Source organism: Gigantopelta aegis, chromosome 14, assembly GCF_016097555.1.
Source record: "Gigantopelta aegis isolate Gae_Host chromosome 14, Gae_host_genome, whole genome shotgun sequence".
Taxonomy (NCBI): domain Eukaryota; kingdom Metazoa; phylum Mollusca; class Gastropoda; order Neomphalida; family Peltospiridae; genus Gigantopelta; species Gigantopelta aegis.
In genome coordinates, this window is record NC_054712.1 from 52379858 (window position 1) to 52395736 (window position 15879).

The following is a 15879-nucleotide window of genomic DNA, read 5'->3' on the forward strand; positions in this document are numbered from 1 at the left end:
GCTCAACAGTCATTTGTTCACCCAAGAATGACAAAGTTGCTGTGGAAAATGCTGGCTCCAGGGCAATGATTTCATTGTTTGGTGGCAATCAAAGGGACTCCCTGGAATCCATGAGGTATAGTTTACTTTGTAAGAAGGTTGCAACAGCTAAGACATTCGTCACACCAGAACGACTTCCTCCAACGGCTTCAGCCACGAAATTTCACTCTCTGAGGACGCACTATCAAATTATGGTGTGGATAGGCACTAGTGAGGGTATGGACCCGACTGAATGGGGTTGGGATGTTCATTGCAAAAGATTAGTTCCGATTATGATGGATAAGAGTTCTGCTCCTGACATTCTACTTCAGATGATCCACTGCAACTGTTCAGCTGGTTGTAACACGCTCAGATGCAGCTGTAGAAAGCATGGAATGGATTGTACAAGTGCCTGTGGACGTTGCCAGGATAGCAATTGTGATAATATGTCACAGGAGCCAATATCAGATGAAGAGGAACAAGACTGATCTGGTGGGTTATTGTCAAAGTAGAAACAATGGCTAGAGACATGTTATTTTGCAAATTTTGGGGTTCTCCTCCTCGTCTTGCCAGTGGCGGATCCAGGATTTTCTATAAGGGGGGTGGGGGGCGCAGATTTCCTGCAATCTTGAGAGTAAAATATAACGTAAAAAATAAAACGTCTGCCGCGAATAGGGGGGCGTGCGGATCGTGCGCCCCCCCCCCCCCCCCCCGGATCCGCCACTGCATGCCGTCATAAGGGACACCATGATGCTATAGAATAATTCTCATACAAAGATATTAGTTTATGTAAGTACTCTTCATACTTACAATGGTTTGAAACAGTTGAACTCAGCAGAAATCGTAAATATTAGTCATTGTTTTAGCCCAGCAACCATTTTCTGTTGACGTCATGTTTGACCCTTTTCCGGTGGTCCAATTCTGTCCAACTTTTCATATGTTGTTCTCCAGACCCAACAACACATAAAACCATCAAAAAAACGATTTCTTGCAATTTTTTGGGGGTTAGGCGCCATATTGACCCTACTAGCCAGCCACTTGCTAAAATTGCAGTTGTAAATATGACTTTGAACTTTGTACAAAATATTTGTTTAACATTTCTGGGTCATTTTAATAGTTTAATAGTTTTTGTTGTGTAATGTTAATCGTTTTTATAATAAAATATGTGTTTGTCATATTATTTTGTCATGTTATTTTATACATAGGGACCATACATGGAATGTTCCACTTTTAACTGGGGTTATCATCTTTTCATACTGAGTGTAGGCAAACTGGGTTGTAGGCAAAATGGGTGTAGGCAAAGTGGGTTTGTAGGCAAAATAGGAGGACACCGCGAATTTCGTATTGTATGTCAGTTTCTATGAAATTTACAAGTGAAAACTCTTGAAATTCTAGATTTAATTTCTACTGCCTATCTACAGATTTTTTTTATTAATATTGAATTAATCCGTTGCTTGCTTCCTTTTCGGGCACTTTTTTCATTTTTAAAATAAGTGTAAGTCGAGAAGTTTTGAAGTTACACCAATTTTATGTTTTACTGTTGTAATCTACTCTTTGATAAAATAAAGTCTCTGTCTAAAAACCACAATTAAAAATCTCAAGTTAAAAAGCTCAACGTTTCGTCAGCTAAATGCTGACATCCTCAGGAGCAAACTAAACATAAAACCAGGAGTTCAGCATTAAAAACAGGTGAATAAAAACAGTTCAAGTGAAAATGTCAAGTTAAAAGACTAAACAAATAACAGGATAAGCCGACTGGGGGAAAGTAACAAAAGAAGAGTCAATGTAATTTTTTCACAAGTTTTACACCTGGGCGTGTGACACGGGCGACAACCCCAGGTAGTTTTATCTGATGTCGGGAGTTTAAGTTTGTTAGCCCTCAGAATGTTGCCAATGGTAGCATTTCGTTTTTCCGCAATTACCAGTTTGGTCTCCTCTAGCACTTGACACATTTTGTTACTTGTGGTAAGGATGTTGGTGTCTGCAGCCAGTTTACGGAGTTGGGGATGGCGTGAGTCGAATGTAGTAACCCAGGGAAGTGTTCTTTTGGAGTTAGTGTTGGGCTGTTTGTAATTTAAGAGTTCATCTCGAGTATGTTGTTTAGCTTTCTTGAAGATGTTAGTAACTCTACTTTTTGTGTAGCCACATTGATGGAGGTAGGTACAGAACTGTTTTAGGTGTTAGTCTGCCTACTCTGGTCTACTGCAGATTCTGAGAATCCGGAGAGCTCCACTGTAAGGTATTGCACGGAATACATGTCTGGGGTGGCAACTGGATGGTGTTAAGTACCTGTGAGAAGCTGTTTCTTTGTGATACAGGTCTGTCTCAAAGGAGGAGTCGCTAGATATGATTTTAACATTCAGAAAGGGTACCAAGTTATTATCCATGTGTAATGTGAATTTTATCTGAGGGTCTTTTTGGTTTAAGATGTCAAAAAAAATGTGGATTTCCAATGGAGAGGCCTTGCTCCATGCTCAAATATCATCAATGAAGCGTACATGAATGTCTGGTTTATTGGGTATGGTGCTCCAATATTTACGCATCCAGTAAAGTTTGCCACCTTTTTTCTATGATTTTCAAAGATTTTTTTTTGTCTGTTCTAAATTGTATTGCTATCTAGTTATTGAAGTCACATGATTGTCACGGCGTCTGCTGGCAAAATTGTCCTCACAGATACTTGCCAAAAAAAATATATGTTCCTTATATGTTTTAACATAAATATCTTTCTGGATATCTGTTTATATATTTATTAAAACTCAGAATGCAGCTTATATTTTTAACCAAAATAGTTTGCCATTATAACTATTTATTTGCTCAACTTATAATACGATTGCAAGACATCAGATTTGTTATAGGCCTATTCGTTTTCCTAAAATATTGCTTCTCGAGGACTCCATTTTGTAATTAGTCTTAAAATATTTAAAATATTTTTTTATAAATTATTATAAGTAGGCCTACATATTTTGTTGAACAACATTCATGTTTTGATAAAAACACTAAAACGTTTTGTGTTGGAAAGCGTTTGCTGTAAACTGGCCTCAGATCAGTTATCTTGCCATTTGGTTGTCCAAAATCCAGAAATTTGTTCGCGCAAGTAGTCTGCTGTTTGACTGTGATTATTTCATGACAGACAGTTATGAAGTGGCAACTATTTGACTGAAGCGACAGGGGAGAGCATGTAGTTTGTAAACGTGTAATTTGTTGACACTGAAGACTTGTTTGTGGTAATTCCGGCCCATGCAAAAGTAGTGCTTTTTGTGTAAAATGGGTGTACTCGGGCCAGGTTTGGGGGGGGGGGGGGTGTTTTTAAACCAATATGCTGGGAGAAAGAGCTGGACAACAGGGGTTGTCCTTTTCAGGGTATGTGTCCCCCAGGCAGGCAAAGGTACATACCAAAATTCATGGACCTGCTGATATTAATAAAAAATGTTATAGCCACTAAGGCTGTATTATGGCCTCAGATTACAGTTATCTTCCCATTTGGTTGTCCAAAATCCGGAAGTTTCACCGCGCGAGTAGTCTGCTGTTTGACTGTGATTATTTCATGGCAGACAGCTATGAAGTGGCAACTATTTGACTGAAGTTGACAGGGGAGAGCATGTAGTTTGTAAACATGTGTAACTTGTTGACATTGAAGACTTGTTTGTGGTAATTCCGGCCCATGCAAAAGTAGTGCTTTTTGTGTAAAATGGGTGTACTCCGGCCTGGTTTAGAGGGTGTGTCTGTTTAAACCAATATGCTGGGAGAAAGAGCTGGACAACAGGGGTTGTCCTTTTCAGGGTATGTGTCCCCCGTGCAGGCAAAGGTACATACAAAACTTCACGGGCCTGCTGATATTAATAAAAATGTTATAGCCACTAAGGCTATATAGAAACATATAGCGAAATTAATTGTGGTCTGAGGCCTTATAAAACATATATCAACCAAATGGGAAGATAACTGTAATCTGAGGCCTTTTCTGTTTAAGCATACGAACCAGGCTATGAAACTTCGATAAATGACTGGGAGAGATCGAGACCATAACAACTGTGTATGCACGTGACAGATCATGATGTCGAAGTTTAGCTTTGGACAGTATATTTTTAGTCGATTGACTATTTTGTTCTGTTACACAGTGACAGTGGTGATTGTTGATGCATCTGAATGTATTAAAGTTAATAACTGCAAATGTTCAACCAGCACTCGTACGATAGATTTTTCGTCATTAAATGGTGTTGGAAATAAACCAAGGTTAGTCTAAACATGTTACTTTAGTCGATTCAGTGACTCAATAAAGAGTGACAATACCCGGAAGTAAAATATTCTGTTCAGTTTCAGTGCATAGTACCATAATAATAATATATATATATATATATATATATATATATATATATATATATATATATATATATATATCATCATAGGCGTCGGAACCGGGGGGGGGGGGGGGGGGGCACTTATTAAATGCGAGTTCATATTTGAAATTAATAGAAAATCAAGAACATGTTATAAGGCAATTTAGAGTGTGCTCAGGAGTGTGTATTATGTAGTGCCCCCCCCCCCCACCCCCAGCCCCCCACCCCCCCGTTTCCGATGCATATATATATATATATATATATATATATATATATCATAGGTGTCGGAAGATGGCAGCAACCGGGGGGGGGGGGGGGGGGGCACTTATTAAATGCCAGTTCATATTTGAAATTAATAGAAAATCCAGAACATGTTATAAGGCAATTTAGAGTGTGCTCAGGAGTGTGTATTATGTAGTGTGTATGTAGTGCTTAATACTACGTATCAACACATTTGGATAAGGTTATAAGAGAGAGAAGCTAAAGAATGTGGTGTTTAAACAGGGGAATACCATCTAAAATAACTAGAGTGTGTCTTGATTAGGCCAAGAGATTGAAAGTTATAGATTTGCGTCCGAACAATTTTAAAATCACATGAGGCTTTTTTTAATTTTTCATTATTCATTATTTTTTATTGATCTATTATTTCCATATTAGATTCAAGTCCAAATGAGGTCTTTGACATGTTTGAAGGTGGAATATAAACTATTGAATTTTTTTTATTTCATTGTAATTGAGCTGTAACTTGCTAGCTAGGGTCTATATGATTCAGTGTCTCCTTTGGATAGGTGAAGGACCAGTCACATCGTTTGACACATCAAGAGTTCGGCAATTTTCGTCAATGTTTGGAATATATTGCTTGAGGATTCAATGCTCTACTGGGCTACACTTCAGAATTTATCACGGAGATGGCAGTTTTGGCACGAAGGACCTCGTAGACATTACCACTATTGACGATTTGGAACTTGAATTTGTGTGATGATCATTAAGTGCCTTTTTTGTGCAAATAATGAAATTTTTGTAAATAATGAACATTTTCAGCAGTACCTTTCACGGCATGCAGGCGGTAGACGCAAATCTATAACTTTCATTCTCATGGCCTTAAAATTACTCAGAGGTGCTGGATGGAAAATATTTCACTAGCCCATCGGACCAGAACCAACTAAAATTTAGTAGCCCACTTGAATTTCTACTGGACCGCCAGTCTAGAGAACAATATATTATTCACAATATTATAGTATATAGTTTCTTCACTTCAAATGATATATATCAGTGTTCGCGCTTAAGAATTTTTTTTACTTGCTCTTTGGGCAAGTGTTGACAGCACTTTCACTTGCCTTTGGGGTTTTTCACTTGCCCGACTTAAAATATATAGGCCTATATATATATTAATGCTGCAAGTCTTTTTGTTTTACCATCTACTCCACCCTGAATTTCTCTGATAACAGATGAATACAAAATCATTTATCCAGATTCAAGGGCCCATATGCCGTAGTGTTTAAAAACTAGGGTCTATGTATATATAATTGCCATAGGGAGGCTCAAAATTGCCGTCGGTGCACCATTTCACCCATGGCAATTCTTTACAAAATTGCTGTAGGAGACAAATTCTTAAGTTCGAGCCCTGGAAACCCTGATAATACATAATAGATAATGCATGATGGATAATACATAATAAGCAATATACGTAATACTTGATCAACTCCTGCAATTGCTGTGGAGATGGTCTTATATTTTTTCATTATTCTTCAACACTGTGGACTATATTCAAAAACATTTTGAGACACATTTTTTGCCGCAGATATTTTCTTAATTGCTGTTCATAGTACGTAATATATAATAATAATGACAAAGGAATAAAAGAAGGATCAGAAATTTACACATACACGTTTATTATCCACATAGTTCAAGATATAACCCAGGGCTTCTTGAATTTTTAGGGGCGGGACGTAGCCCAGTGGTAAAGCACTCGCTCGATGCATGGTCTGTCTGGGATTGATTCCCGTTGGTGGGCCCATTGGGCTATTTCTCATTCCAGCCAGTGCACCACGACTGGTATATCAAAGGCCGTGGTATGTACTACCCTGTCTGTGGGATGGTGCATATAAAAGATCCCTTGCTGCTAATCGAAAAGAGTAGCCCATGAAGTGGCAACTGTGGGTTTCTTCTCTCAATATCTGTGTAGTCCTTAACCATATGTCCGACGCCATATAACCGTAAAATAAAATGTGTTGAGGGAGTTGTTAAATAAAACATTTCTTTCTCTTTTTTTTCTTGAATTTTTACATTTAATGCACTAGCCACGGGATCAGTGATTATAACAATTTAAAAGCCACAATTAAAAATTCACTTGCCCTTCTTTACTTAATACCATGTTACTAATACTAATAATCGGATATGCTACCTAAAGAGGAAGATAAAGATTAAAACACTATGATTGGGGGGTGGGGGTGGAGGCAGGATGTTCATATTTACAACATACTTAAATACAGCATTTGACAAAAACAAAATTCACTTGCCGTCGGGCATGGCAGTATTAGTTATTTACTAGCCCAACATTGACTATCACAAGCCATGGGAGTGGGGCTATCATAATCTAGAAGCCCTGTATAACCAGTAGGACCCAGGTATGTCATAATGATTTCACGTGCACAACCAATGATGTAATTTTGTGAAGCAACGTCGTGACTTAATGCAGCTTCACCAGTCTTAGATCTGTGTAAACGCGTATCAAAATGACATTATTTCAGAAAGTGGCGTTGCTTTGTCGTCTCTTTTTAGTTACGTTTGAAACATCCTTATCATTTCCCTCCTCATACTGGACTGTACGGCCCACGACCCAACCAACCATGGTTTCCCCAGTGGCTGCCACCTCCACCACCACCAGGATGGGTCAACAGAGCACCCATAAGATAGTTCTTACACTGGCAAATAGATATTCTGTGTTGGATAGCTTGTGTGGACATTGTGACAGTAATGTGCAAAACTGTTCATGTACGAAACATATTACTAAACAAAATAGGCCTAACCCTATCACAATAAAAAATAGTTTTAATATTGTCCAACCAGTCATTTCTGCTACTACTGATGATCCATAACCCATGAAATGCAACTATTATAATTCCCCTGATAAATATCAAGCAAATTGTTGTACTGAGAAATCTGTTAACAAATGTAAAATATTTTTGTCCACTATAGATTCCCATGTCACTGTAGACAAATGTCTACAAACTGCTCCTGCAGTAGATATACCAGTGAAAAGCTTGGATAAACACTGTATTAATAGCAAGGACACTTTAGGAGTTACAAATACTCCTCTCATGTTTTTATTACCAGTTGGTTTTATGAATGTTAACATGTGTCTTCATTATTTACATATTATTTCATATATTGAAAATGATGCATTTGAAAAGCTAGGAGATAAATATACTCTTCTGCCTGATCCATTCAAGTTTACTCAGATAAATGTTGTTCCTGATGTTTCCTGGATATACAATGATGACACTATATGTTTTGGTTTTGAATCTGCAAAAGGGTTAACAATAGCACATCTTAACATCCAAGGTATAAGATCAAAATTTTATCAAGTTAGTCTACTTGCTCAAGATGTCAGTATTCTAGGTCTAACAGAAAGCAAACTAAACAACATAATGCCAGACAGCATATTAAATATCAATGGGTTTCATAAACCAGAAAGACGCGAGAGAACTCACAAACATGGCGGTGGTGTTATTGCTTATATAGCTATGCATCTTGCCTACACCAGAAGAGTGGATTTAGAAAGTGATGAAGTTGAAGTAATATGGTTGGAAATACTTCCATATAAATCTAAATCTATTCTTGTGGCTTTTCTTTATCGACCACCAAATGCCAAGATTATATGGTTTGAACAATTTCATGCCAATATAGAAAAAGCTATCACACTTAACAAAGAACTGATTATAATGGGTGATTTTAATATAGACCTGCTAACATCAAAACATTCTGAATTTATTAATATCTGTAAAGCATATAATCTAGAGCAAATAATTAATGAGCCAACAAGAGTTACGGAAAATTCTTCAACACTTATTGATCATATTTATGTTACAAGCAAAGCAAAGGTTAATCGCTGCTTTGTACCCAAACTTGGAATAAGTGACCACTTCCCTGTCTGCATTGTTTATAAATCGAAGGCTGCACCTATTAAAAAGAATCATCACATCACGCTTCAATATCGATGCCTGCGAAATGCTGTTAAAGGAAACACATCAAACCCAGCTGCCATTCACAAAATTCTTCGAAATCTTAAACCCAAAAATAACACTTCCATAGCCTCCATTAAGGATGACAGCAACCACCAAGTAATAAACAAACAAAACATATGTAATCACTTTAATCATTATTTTATCAATGTAATTGAACAGGCAAAATCAACCATTACACCTTCCAATAACAACACCTTTAAACAATTATCAGATTTTGTTGATAGTAAAATACCAAGTACTGTCAAGTTCACCATTCCACTAGTCTCAAATGCATTTGTATTTGAACAACTTCAGAACTGTGATGTAAAAAAAATCAATGGGATTAGATGACATAGGACCACACTTTGTTAAATTGGCTTCAGCTGTTATAACCCCATCACTTGTAACCATCATCAACAACAGCATAACATCAGGGATATTTCCTGAGCAATGGAAACATGCAAAAATAACTCCATTATTTAAAACTGGGGATAGACAAAAGTGTGAAAACTTTAGACCAATTTCTATATTGCCAATAATGTCTAAAATAATGGAAAAACATGTGCATAAAGCATTATCTGAATTCTTCGAAGAATACAAACTCCTTTATGAATACCAATCTGGATTTAGAACCAAACATTCCTGTGAAACAGCTCTACTTAGACTTGTTAATAATTGGCAAAAGTCAGTAGATGATGGTAAATTTGTCTCAGCTACATTCATTGATTTTAAAAAAGCATTTGACATGATAGATCATGATATACTCATGAAGAAACTAAGCATCTATCACTTTGATTCAAAATCTCTAAAATGGTTTGAATCATATCTCTCGGGTAGAAAACAAACTTGTTCTTGGCAAAGCCCGATCTGATCCTCTTAATCTCTCATATGGCATCCCACAGGGATCAGTACTTGGCCCCACTTTGTTTGCATTATATATCAATGATCTGCCACTCTATGCAAAGCATTGTGTCATGGATCTGTTTGCTGATGATGTAAGCTCCACATCTGTAGCTGATGACATATCTCTGTTAGAAAAACATGTCCAGTTAGATTTGAATGAGGTGAGTCTTTGGTGCAACCATAATAAGATGTCTCTTAACTTAAATAAAACTAAAATCATGCTTATTGGTTCTTCTAAAAAACTTACCTCGATTGCAGAAACCTCAACAGCATTGACTGTATATGTAGATCACATACCAGTGCAATGTTCCACTTCTGAAAAACTTCTTGGTGTACACATTGACCCAACACTGACATGGGCTAACCACATAAATGCCATTATTAAAAAATCTTCTTATTTATTATACATATTTCGACAAAACAGAAAATATCTTGACCAAAAGACCAGATTAATATTCTACAGCTCTTACATATTACCTCACTTAGACTATTGCTCCACAATTTGGGGAACCTGTTCAAAACATTCTATAGGAAAACTTCAAAAAATCCAAAATCAAGCTGCAAGACTTATTGCTGAAAAAAGCAAAGAAATGTCCACTGCAGAAATAATTAGCTCTCTCAAATGGCTTAAAATCAAAGAGAGAATTGACTTTAGAACCTGCCAGTTTGTCTACAAAGTCCTCAACAAACTATCTCCATCATATCTAGAAACAATGTTTCAAACAACTTCAGAAATTCACTCCTTAAATCTGAGGTCAACTCAACATAATCACCTTTATGAATTAAAACCAAGAACAGAATTTTATCGCCATAGTTTTTCATGCAGGGGAGCTAAACTGTGGAACACACTACCTTCAAAGATAAAATATTCTCAATCCCTCGCCTCATTCAAATCCAGTTATTTTAAGCACTATTCAAATAATAATCAATTTTAAGATATACCTTTGTTTGTTGATTTTGTGTTTGTTAAAATAATTATGATGTATTGAGTTATCACTGACTCAAGTTTCTTAACAAATTGATTTAAATATTATTTATATATTCATAATATGTGCTATTGTTCCTCATGCTATACATATTACATGTATGTTGATGTTGTTTCTTTGAATGTATGTATGTATAATATCATGTATAGATTAGAGAGGGCCTCATGGGAGACCAGTCACCTTGTACTGAATGTGTTTACCCTCTGAAAATAAAGAATTTTATTATTATTATTTATTATTATGACATGGTCCTAGCTTGTTATTCATAAAAATAATTTTTTAGATAATGTGGATAATAAAGAAATTATTACACTCTCGTGTGAATCGTACTGATTTTATGAAACTTGTGTCAGATTCATGTATCACTAGAGCGATCCCTTGTGTAATACAATAATCCTGACACTTGTTTCGTAAAATCAGTAAGACACACAAACTCATATAATAATCTCTCTTTATCATATAATATCTTACATTTTCAGTGTAATCAAAGTATGTGATATTTTTCAGATCACATACTTTAAGAATTTGATAACTGCAAATTAGATGTAAATTAGTCAAGGTCTCGGCACTAGGTTTATTGACGTACTTGGGTGACACTCCATGATTGACGTATGCATTCATAGTCATCAAATAAAAACATTTCAATGGCAATTTGACACTGAAAGCTGTCCAGCATTCAGAAAACAAAAAACGTTAGGCATAACTTTATTTTGATGTAAGGACATCAAAAATGACGTCATTTGAGTTTGACGTCATTTCCATTCAAAAATACACCACGCCACATATTCTTACATCATTTGAATATCTAGTAATGGCGGACTGGAATTAAAGTTGCGTGTACAGTTTACAAAAACACGTTGTATTAAGCTTGAGCTTATATGATAAAGAGATTATTACCCTTGTGTTTTTCGGTATCATATATTAGGAATAAAAATAATGTTTATGCTTGCCAGAGGCTCGCATAATACAATTTTTATTCCTAATACAGTGTTCGAGATTAAAAATTTTGGCCAGTATCCCAGTTGGATACTAACATTTCAAAATCTGGTATCCCACCTGAGAATTTAGTATTATATGGCAATCCGGTGGGATACTGGGTTCTTGAAGTCTGGTATCCAAAATCAAATTCTGGTATCCCCAGGATATCGGGATACCGTTAATCTCAAACACTGCTAATATATGACATTGACGATACTGAAAAACACAAGGGTAATAACCTCTATATATCCACCCACCGCCTTGTGACATACACACAATCAGTGATAAAAATAAGCAAAAGTTTTTACTATTCTGCCGGACAAATACATCTAAAAATCTACTTGTCCGTCAATATTTTCACTTGTCCAAAGAAATGGATTTGTTTTATTCAAGTACCAGGATGATGTTAAAATTGTAGTTGCTTAATTTAATGAAACTGCATTGAACATTTTTACTTGTCCACTGGACAACCACTGAGACACATTTTGCTTATCCAAATAGATTTTCACTTGTCGGGACAAACGGACAAGTGCTTATTTCGAACACTGACAATCACACACTGAAAACGTGTACCACCAGTACAAACAGTCTTACATATGTACATGCGTTGTCAAGTTTGTATCTCAGTTTTATTTATTTTAACAGATTCAGCATTCCAGATCCTGATGTTACGAGACCCTACATTTACAACTACAACCCATGCAAGGCCTTCATCAGCCCAGTTAGTGGTTGCATGGATACCAAAGATATCACTGTAGGTTTGTTTGTATCTTAACTAGAGCTACATTATGGCTTATAGATGCCAGTTAGGATATGGACAAGAGTCATATCCTTGAAGTAAAAGACTCTCTCTCTCTCTCTCTCTCTCTCTCTCTCTCTCTGTGTATGTCTTTCTCCAACTGTCTCCCTCCTTTCTCTCTCTCTCTGTACTCTTCCCCCCCCCCCTCTCTCTCTCTCTCTCTCTCTCTCTCTCTCTCTCTCTCTCTCTCTCTCTGTATGTCTGTCTCTCCATCTGTCTCCCTCTCATTCTCTTTCTGTTCCTCCACCCATTATTTCAGACTTTTGCATAATTCAAAATATACCTTTTTATTATTAAATTATTAAATGTAATTTTTCAAGAATTGAAATACAGATACATTTATTATTAATTTTTAGCTCAACTGGCCCAAAGGGTCATAGGAGCTTATGACATGGTGATACATCTGTCAACTCCTGACATTTTCAACTTCTTCTCAGATTCCACCAGGCAGGTTTCAACCAAACATGGTCGAAATGATTCTGCCATTGCTGTGACTAAATGTTGTTATTTTTCGGGCCAATTCCAAATCCAACATATGAGCTATTTAGGTCCCATTTGCCTCTTGTGTTGTTTTCCAGGAAGCTTGAACAGTAACCATGAACTTTGAGCGAGTGATCTATTAAAGCAAGTCATCCTTTGAGCCGTGAGCCATCCCAAACACTTTGTTAAGCCAATCATCTTATTTTTTCTAGGTTAATCAACAAACAAAAGCCATTCCACCATTTTGTTTTCCATTGGGCACACTGAGCTCTCTGAAATTTCATGGAGATCCTGACCAAGGAACACTCCAAATACAATACACTCAACAAGTTCCAAAACCAAGGTAATGTGAAATTAAGGTCAACGACAGTCACTCTTCGCACCCTTGTTTTGGCTTCGTACACAATAAATGTAACATCCAATGGTAATTGTTTGATCTGATATATTTGACCAAAGGCACATTTTATTTCTTTCATCTTTTAAACCTTAAATTTAATATTTTGCTTGAAATTATGAAAAATAAAAACATACCGACATCTAAACTGTGTCTCCGAACTATTCTGAAAGGGGTCACGGTTAGTAGACCAGTTTTTAGTTTAACATGGGGAAGCATTGTAATAATATAGTTAATTTTGAATTTGAATGACATCAAAATTCCAATAACGTCACTTTGCATCTTTTTACAATAACAATAAACTTGGTTCATGACATTTCCATTTTAAGAACTCTGGAAAAATTCCAATGCAAAATTGCTATGGGAGATTTTTTGTTTAAACATTACTAATGCACCTGACTGTGTTCGAAGGAAGGAAGGAAATGGTTTATTTAACGACACACTCAACACATTTTATTTACGATTATATGTCATACACAGATGTTGAGGGAGGAAACACACTGTCGCCACTTCATGGACTACTCTTTTCGATTAGCAGCAAGGGATCTTTTATATGCACCATTCCATAGAAAGGATAGCACATACCACAGTTTTTGATGTACCAGTTGTGCACTGGCTGGAGCGAGAAATAGCCCACTGACAGGGATCGATTCCAAGCCAATTGCACATCAAGCAAACGTTTTACCACTGGGCTACGTCTCACCTCCCCCCCCCCCCCCCCCCCCCCCCCCCCCGACTGTGTTTGAAAAAAATCTTGTGATATTAAAATTGTACTATTTATGAAATGTAGATTTCAAGTGAAATTACAGTAAAATATGTTATATTTATTATGTACAATGATTACCCCAAAATATTAATGTAGTCACTTTTAAAACCTTAATATGTATAGTGATATATGTGAAATGTTTGATAGGTTGTAAAAAAAAAAAAAAGTTGTGTCAATAACCTTGTTATTTAACAGACTGACCAGGAAAGATTTTGTGTTCAAAATCGTGATTAGCAATATTTCTAGTCGATTGAAAATTGATTGGCAATTGATTGGCAACTACTGTTTAATTTTTAAAAATTGTATAGTGATCTCTAAAACTTTCGTATTGAATACGACAAGATACTGAAAAAAAAATTCTCTGTTGTTTGTAAAACCTCATTAAATTTCAAGTACTTGATTTTTTCTGTCTTTGTTCCCAAAACAATTTATGGTATTTCTATTGGTAAGCATAAAAATAACACCCAATGTTTTTTTGTTTTGTTTTTTTCTTCTTTTTTTATCCCACTACCTCTCTTCCTTTCTCCTTTGAATTCCATCTCATTTCTTCCCGATCTGGCACTTCTTTCTATCTTTTAACTTCTTTTGCTGTCCACCTCCACATCCCAGTCCTTGTCTCTTCAATCATGGCAGATGCGTGTCACTTGTGGCTATCCACACCTGTCATTTTCCATCAGCTTTTACATGTAGCTGTGGGCTTACGATGTTCACTAAATGAAGATATCCCAGTATGCAAGTTCATTAATGTGTCCTGTCTTAACAAACAGGCATGCTATCATTGTTTTTTGTTTCCTTTTATTTACAGAATAGTCAGAGTAAATGTTCGTTGTTCTAACAGTGAGACTTCTCTTCAATTTAAGGGTGAAGAGCCTAACCTTAACTATGTGAGTTTTCTGCTACTTATTAGTCCCCAATAAGTCCAACCAGAGGAGACTGTAGGTTTCATCTCCGTCCTGTCTAGCTGTCTGATGACAAAAAGTTTGTTACTGTTTGTTAAACAATACCACTAGAGCACATTGAGTTATTAATCATCAGCTATTGTATGTCAAACATTTGGTAATTTTGACATATAGTCATAGAGAGGAAACTTGCTACATTTTTCCATTAGTTGCAAGGGATCTTTTATATGTACCATTCCACGACCTTTGATACACCAGTCGTGGTGCACTGACTGGAACGAGAAATAGCCCAATGGGCCCACTGGTGCAGATTGATCCCAGATTGATCACGCATCAGGCGAGTGCTTTACCACTGGGCTACGTTCTGCCCCTGGCTATCTGATTGTCTGTTCCACCGTCTGTCCCGCATATAGTTTTCCTGGGTTTGTTTTTCACAAAGCCTTGAGATATTGAGCTGAAAGTTTGTGTATAGCTGTCACGAGGATCCTATAATACCCGTAACTGAATGAAACACGATTATCCAAATATCTCTCCTAACTGTATATCTATTAGATCTCTCTGTATCGGGCAGTGTATACCCGAGTAGCTCGGCTCTAGGTATAAACAGAGATACGATCTTATATAAAGTATATGTAATATAGCACATTTAGTTCACTAGAAAACACAACAAAACACAATATACTTTGGAATCTGTATTAACCTTAAGCTGACAAATATAACTGCCGCAATTAATTAGTTAACAACAGCAATAATAATAACAACCCAGAACTAATCACTTAATTAGTTAATCACTAAGTGTCTAGTTTACACAATATTCTAATCACTTCACCGTGATACAACACACACACGTGTGATAATTGAGAAACGCTTCCAGGGGAACTTAATTAATAAAGGAATTACAACTCTATTCCTAACTGGTTAATTTTTAATTAACCCTTAACTACTCATTCAGTAACCTTGTAATACAGAATTAATACTGGTACATATCACCATAAAGACAATAACCTACAGTCCTCTAGGATGACTGGTTAAGCTTTAATAATTTTAGACAGTGAAGCCTACAATTTACTTCGTCAGTTTACCGGAAACACTGTCT

General features: G+C 36.4%; 1 protein-coding gene across 1 annotated transcript in view; it reads left to right on the plus strand.

Annotated features, from left to right (window-relative positions):
- The first annotated feature begins 4034 nt into the window (after positions 1-4034).
- The window catches only part of LOC121388514, a 30276-nt gene continuing 18431 nt past the window's right edge, over positions 4035-15879 (plus strand). The window contains exons 1-4 of the mRNA XM_041519877.1: positions 4035-4248; positions 12091-12199; positions 12937-13067; positions 14690-14768. Coding sequence (XP_041375811.1) covers positions 4067-4248; positions 12091-12199; positions 12937-13067; positions 14690-14768 — 501 coding nt within the window. The 5' untranslated portion in view covers positions 4035-4066. The remainder of the gene's footprint in view (positions 4249-12090; positions 12200-12936; positions 13068-14689; positions 14769-15879) is intronic.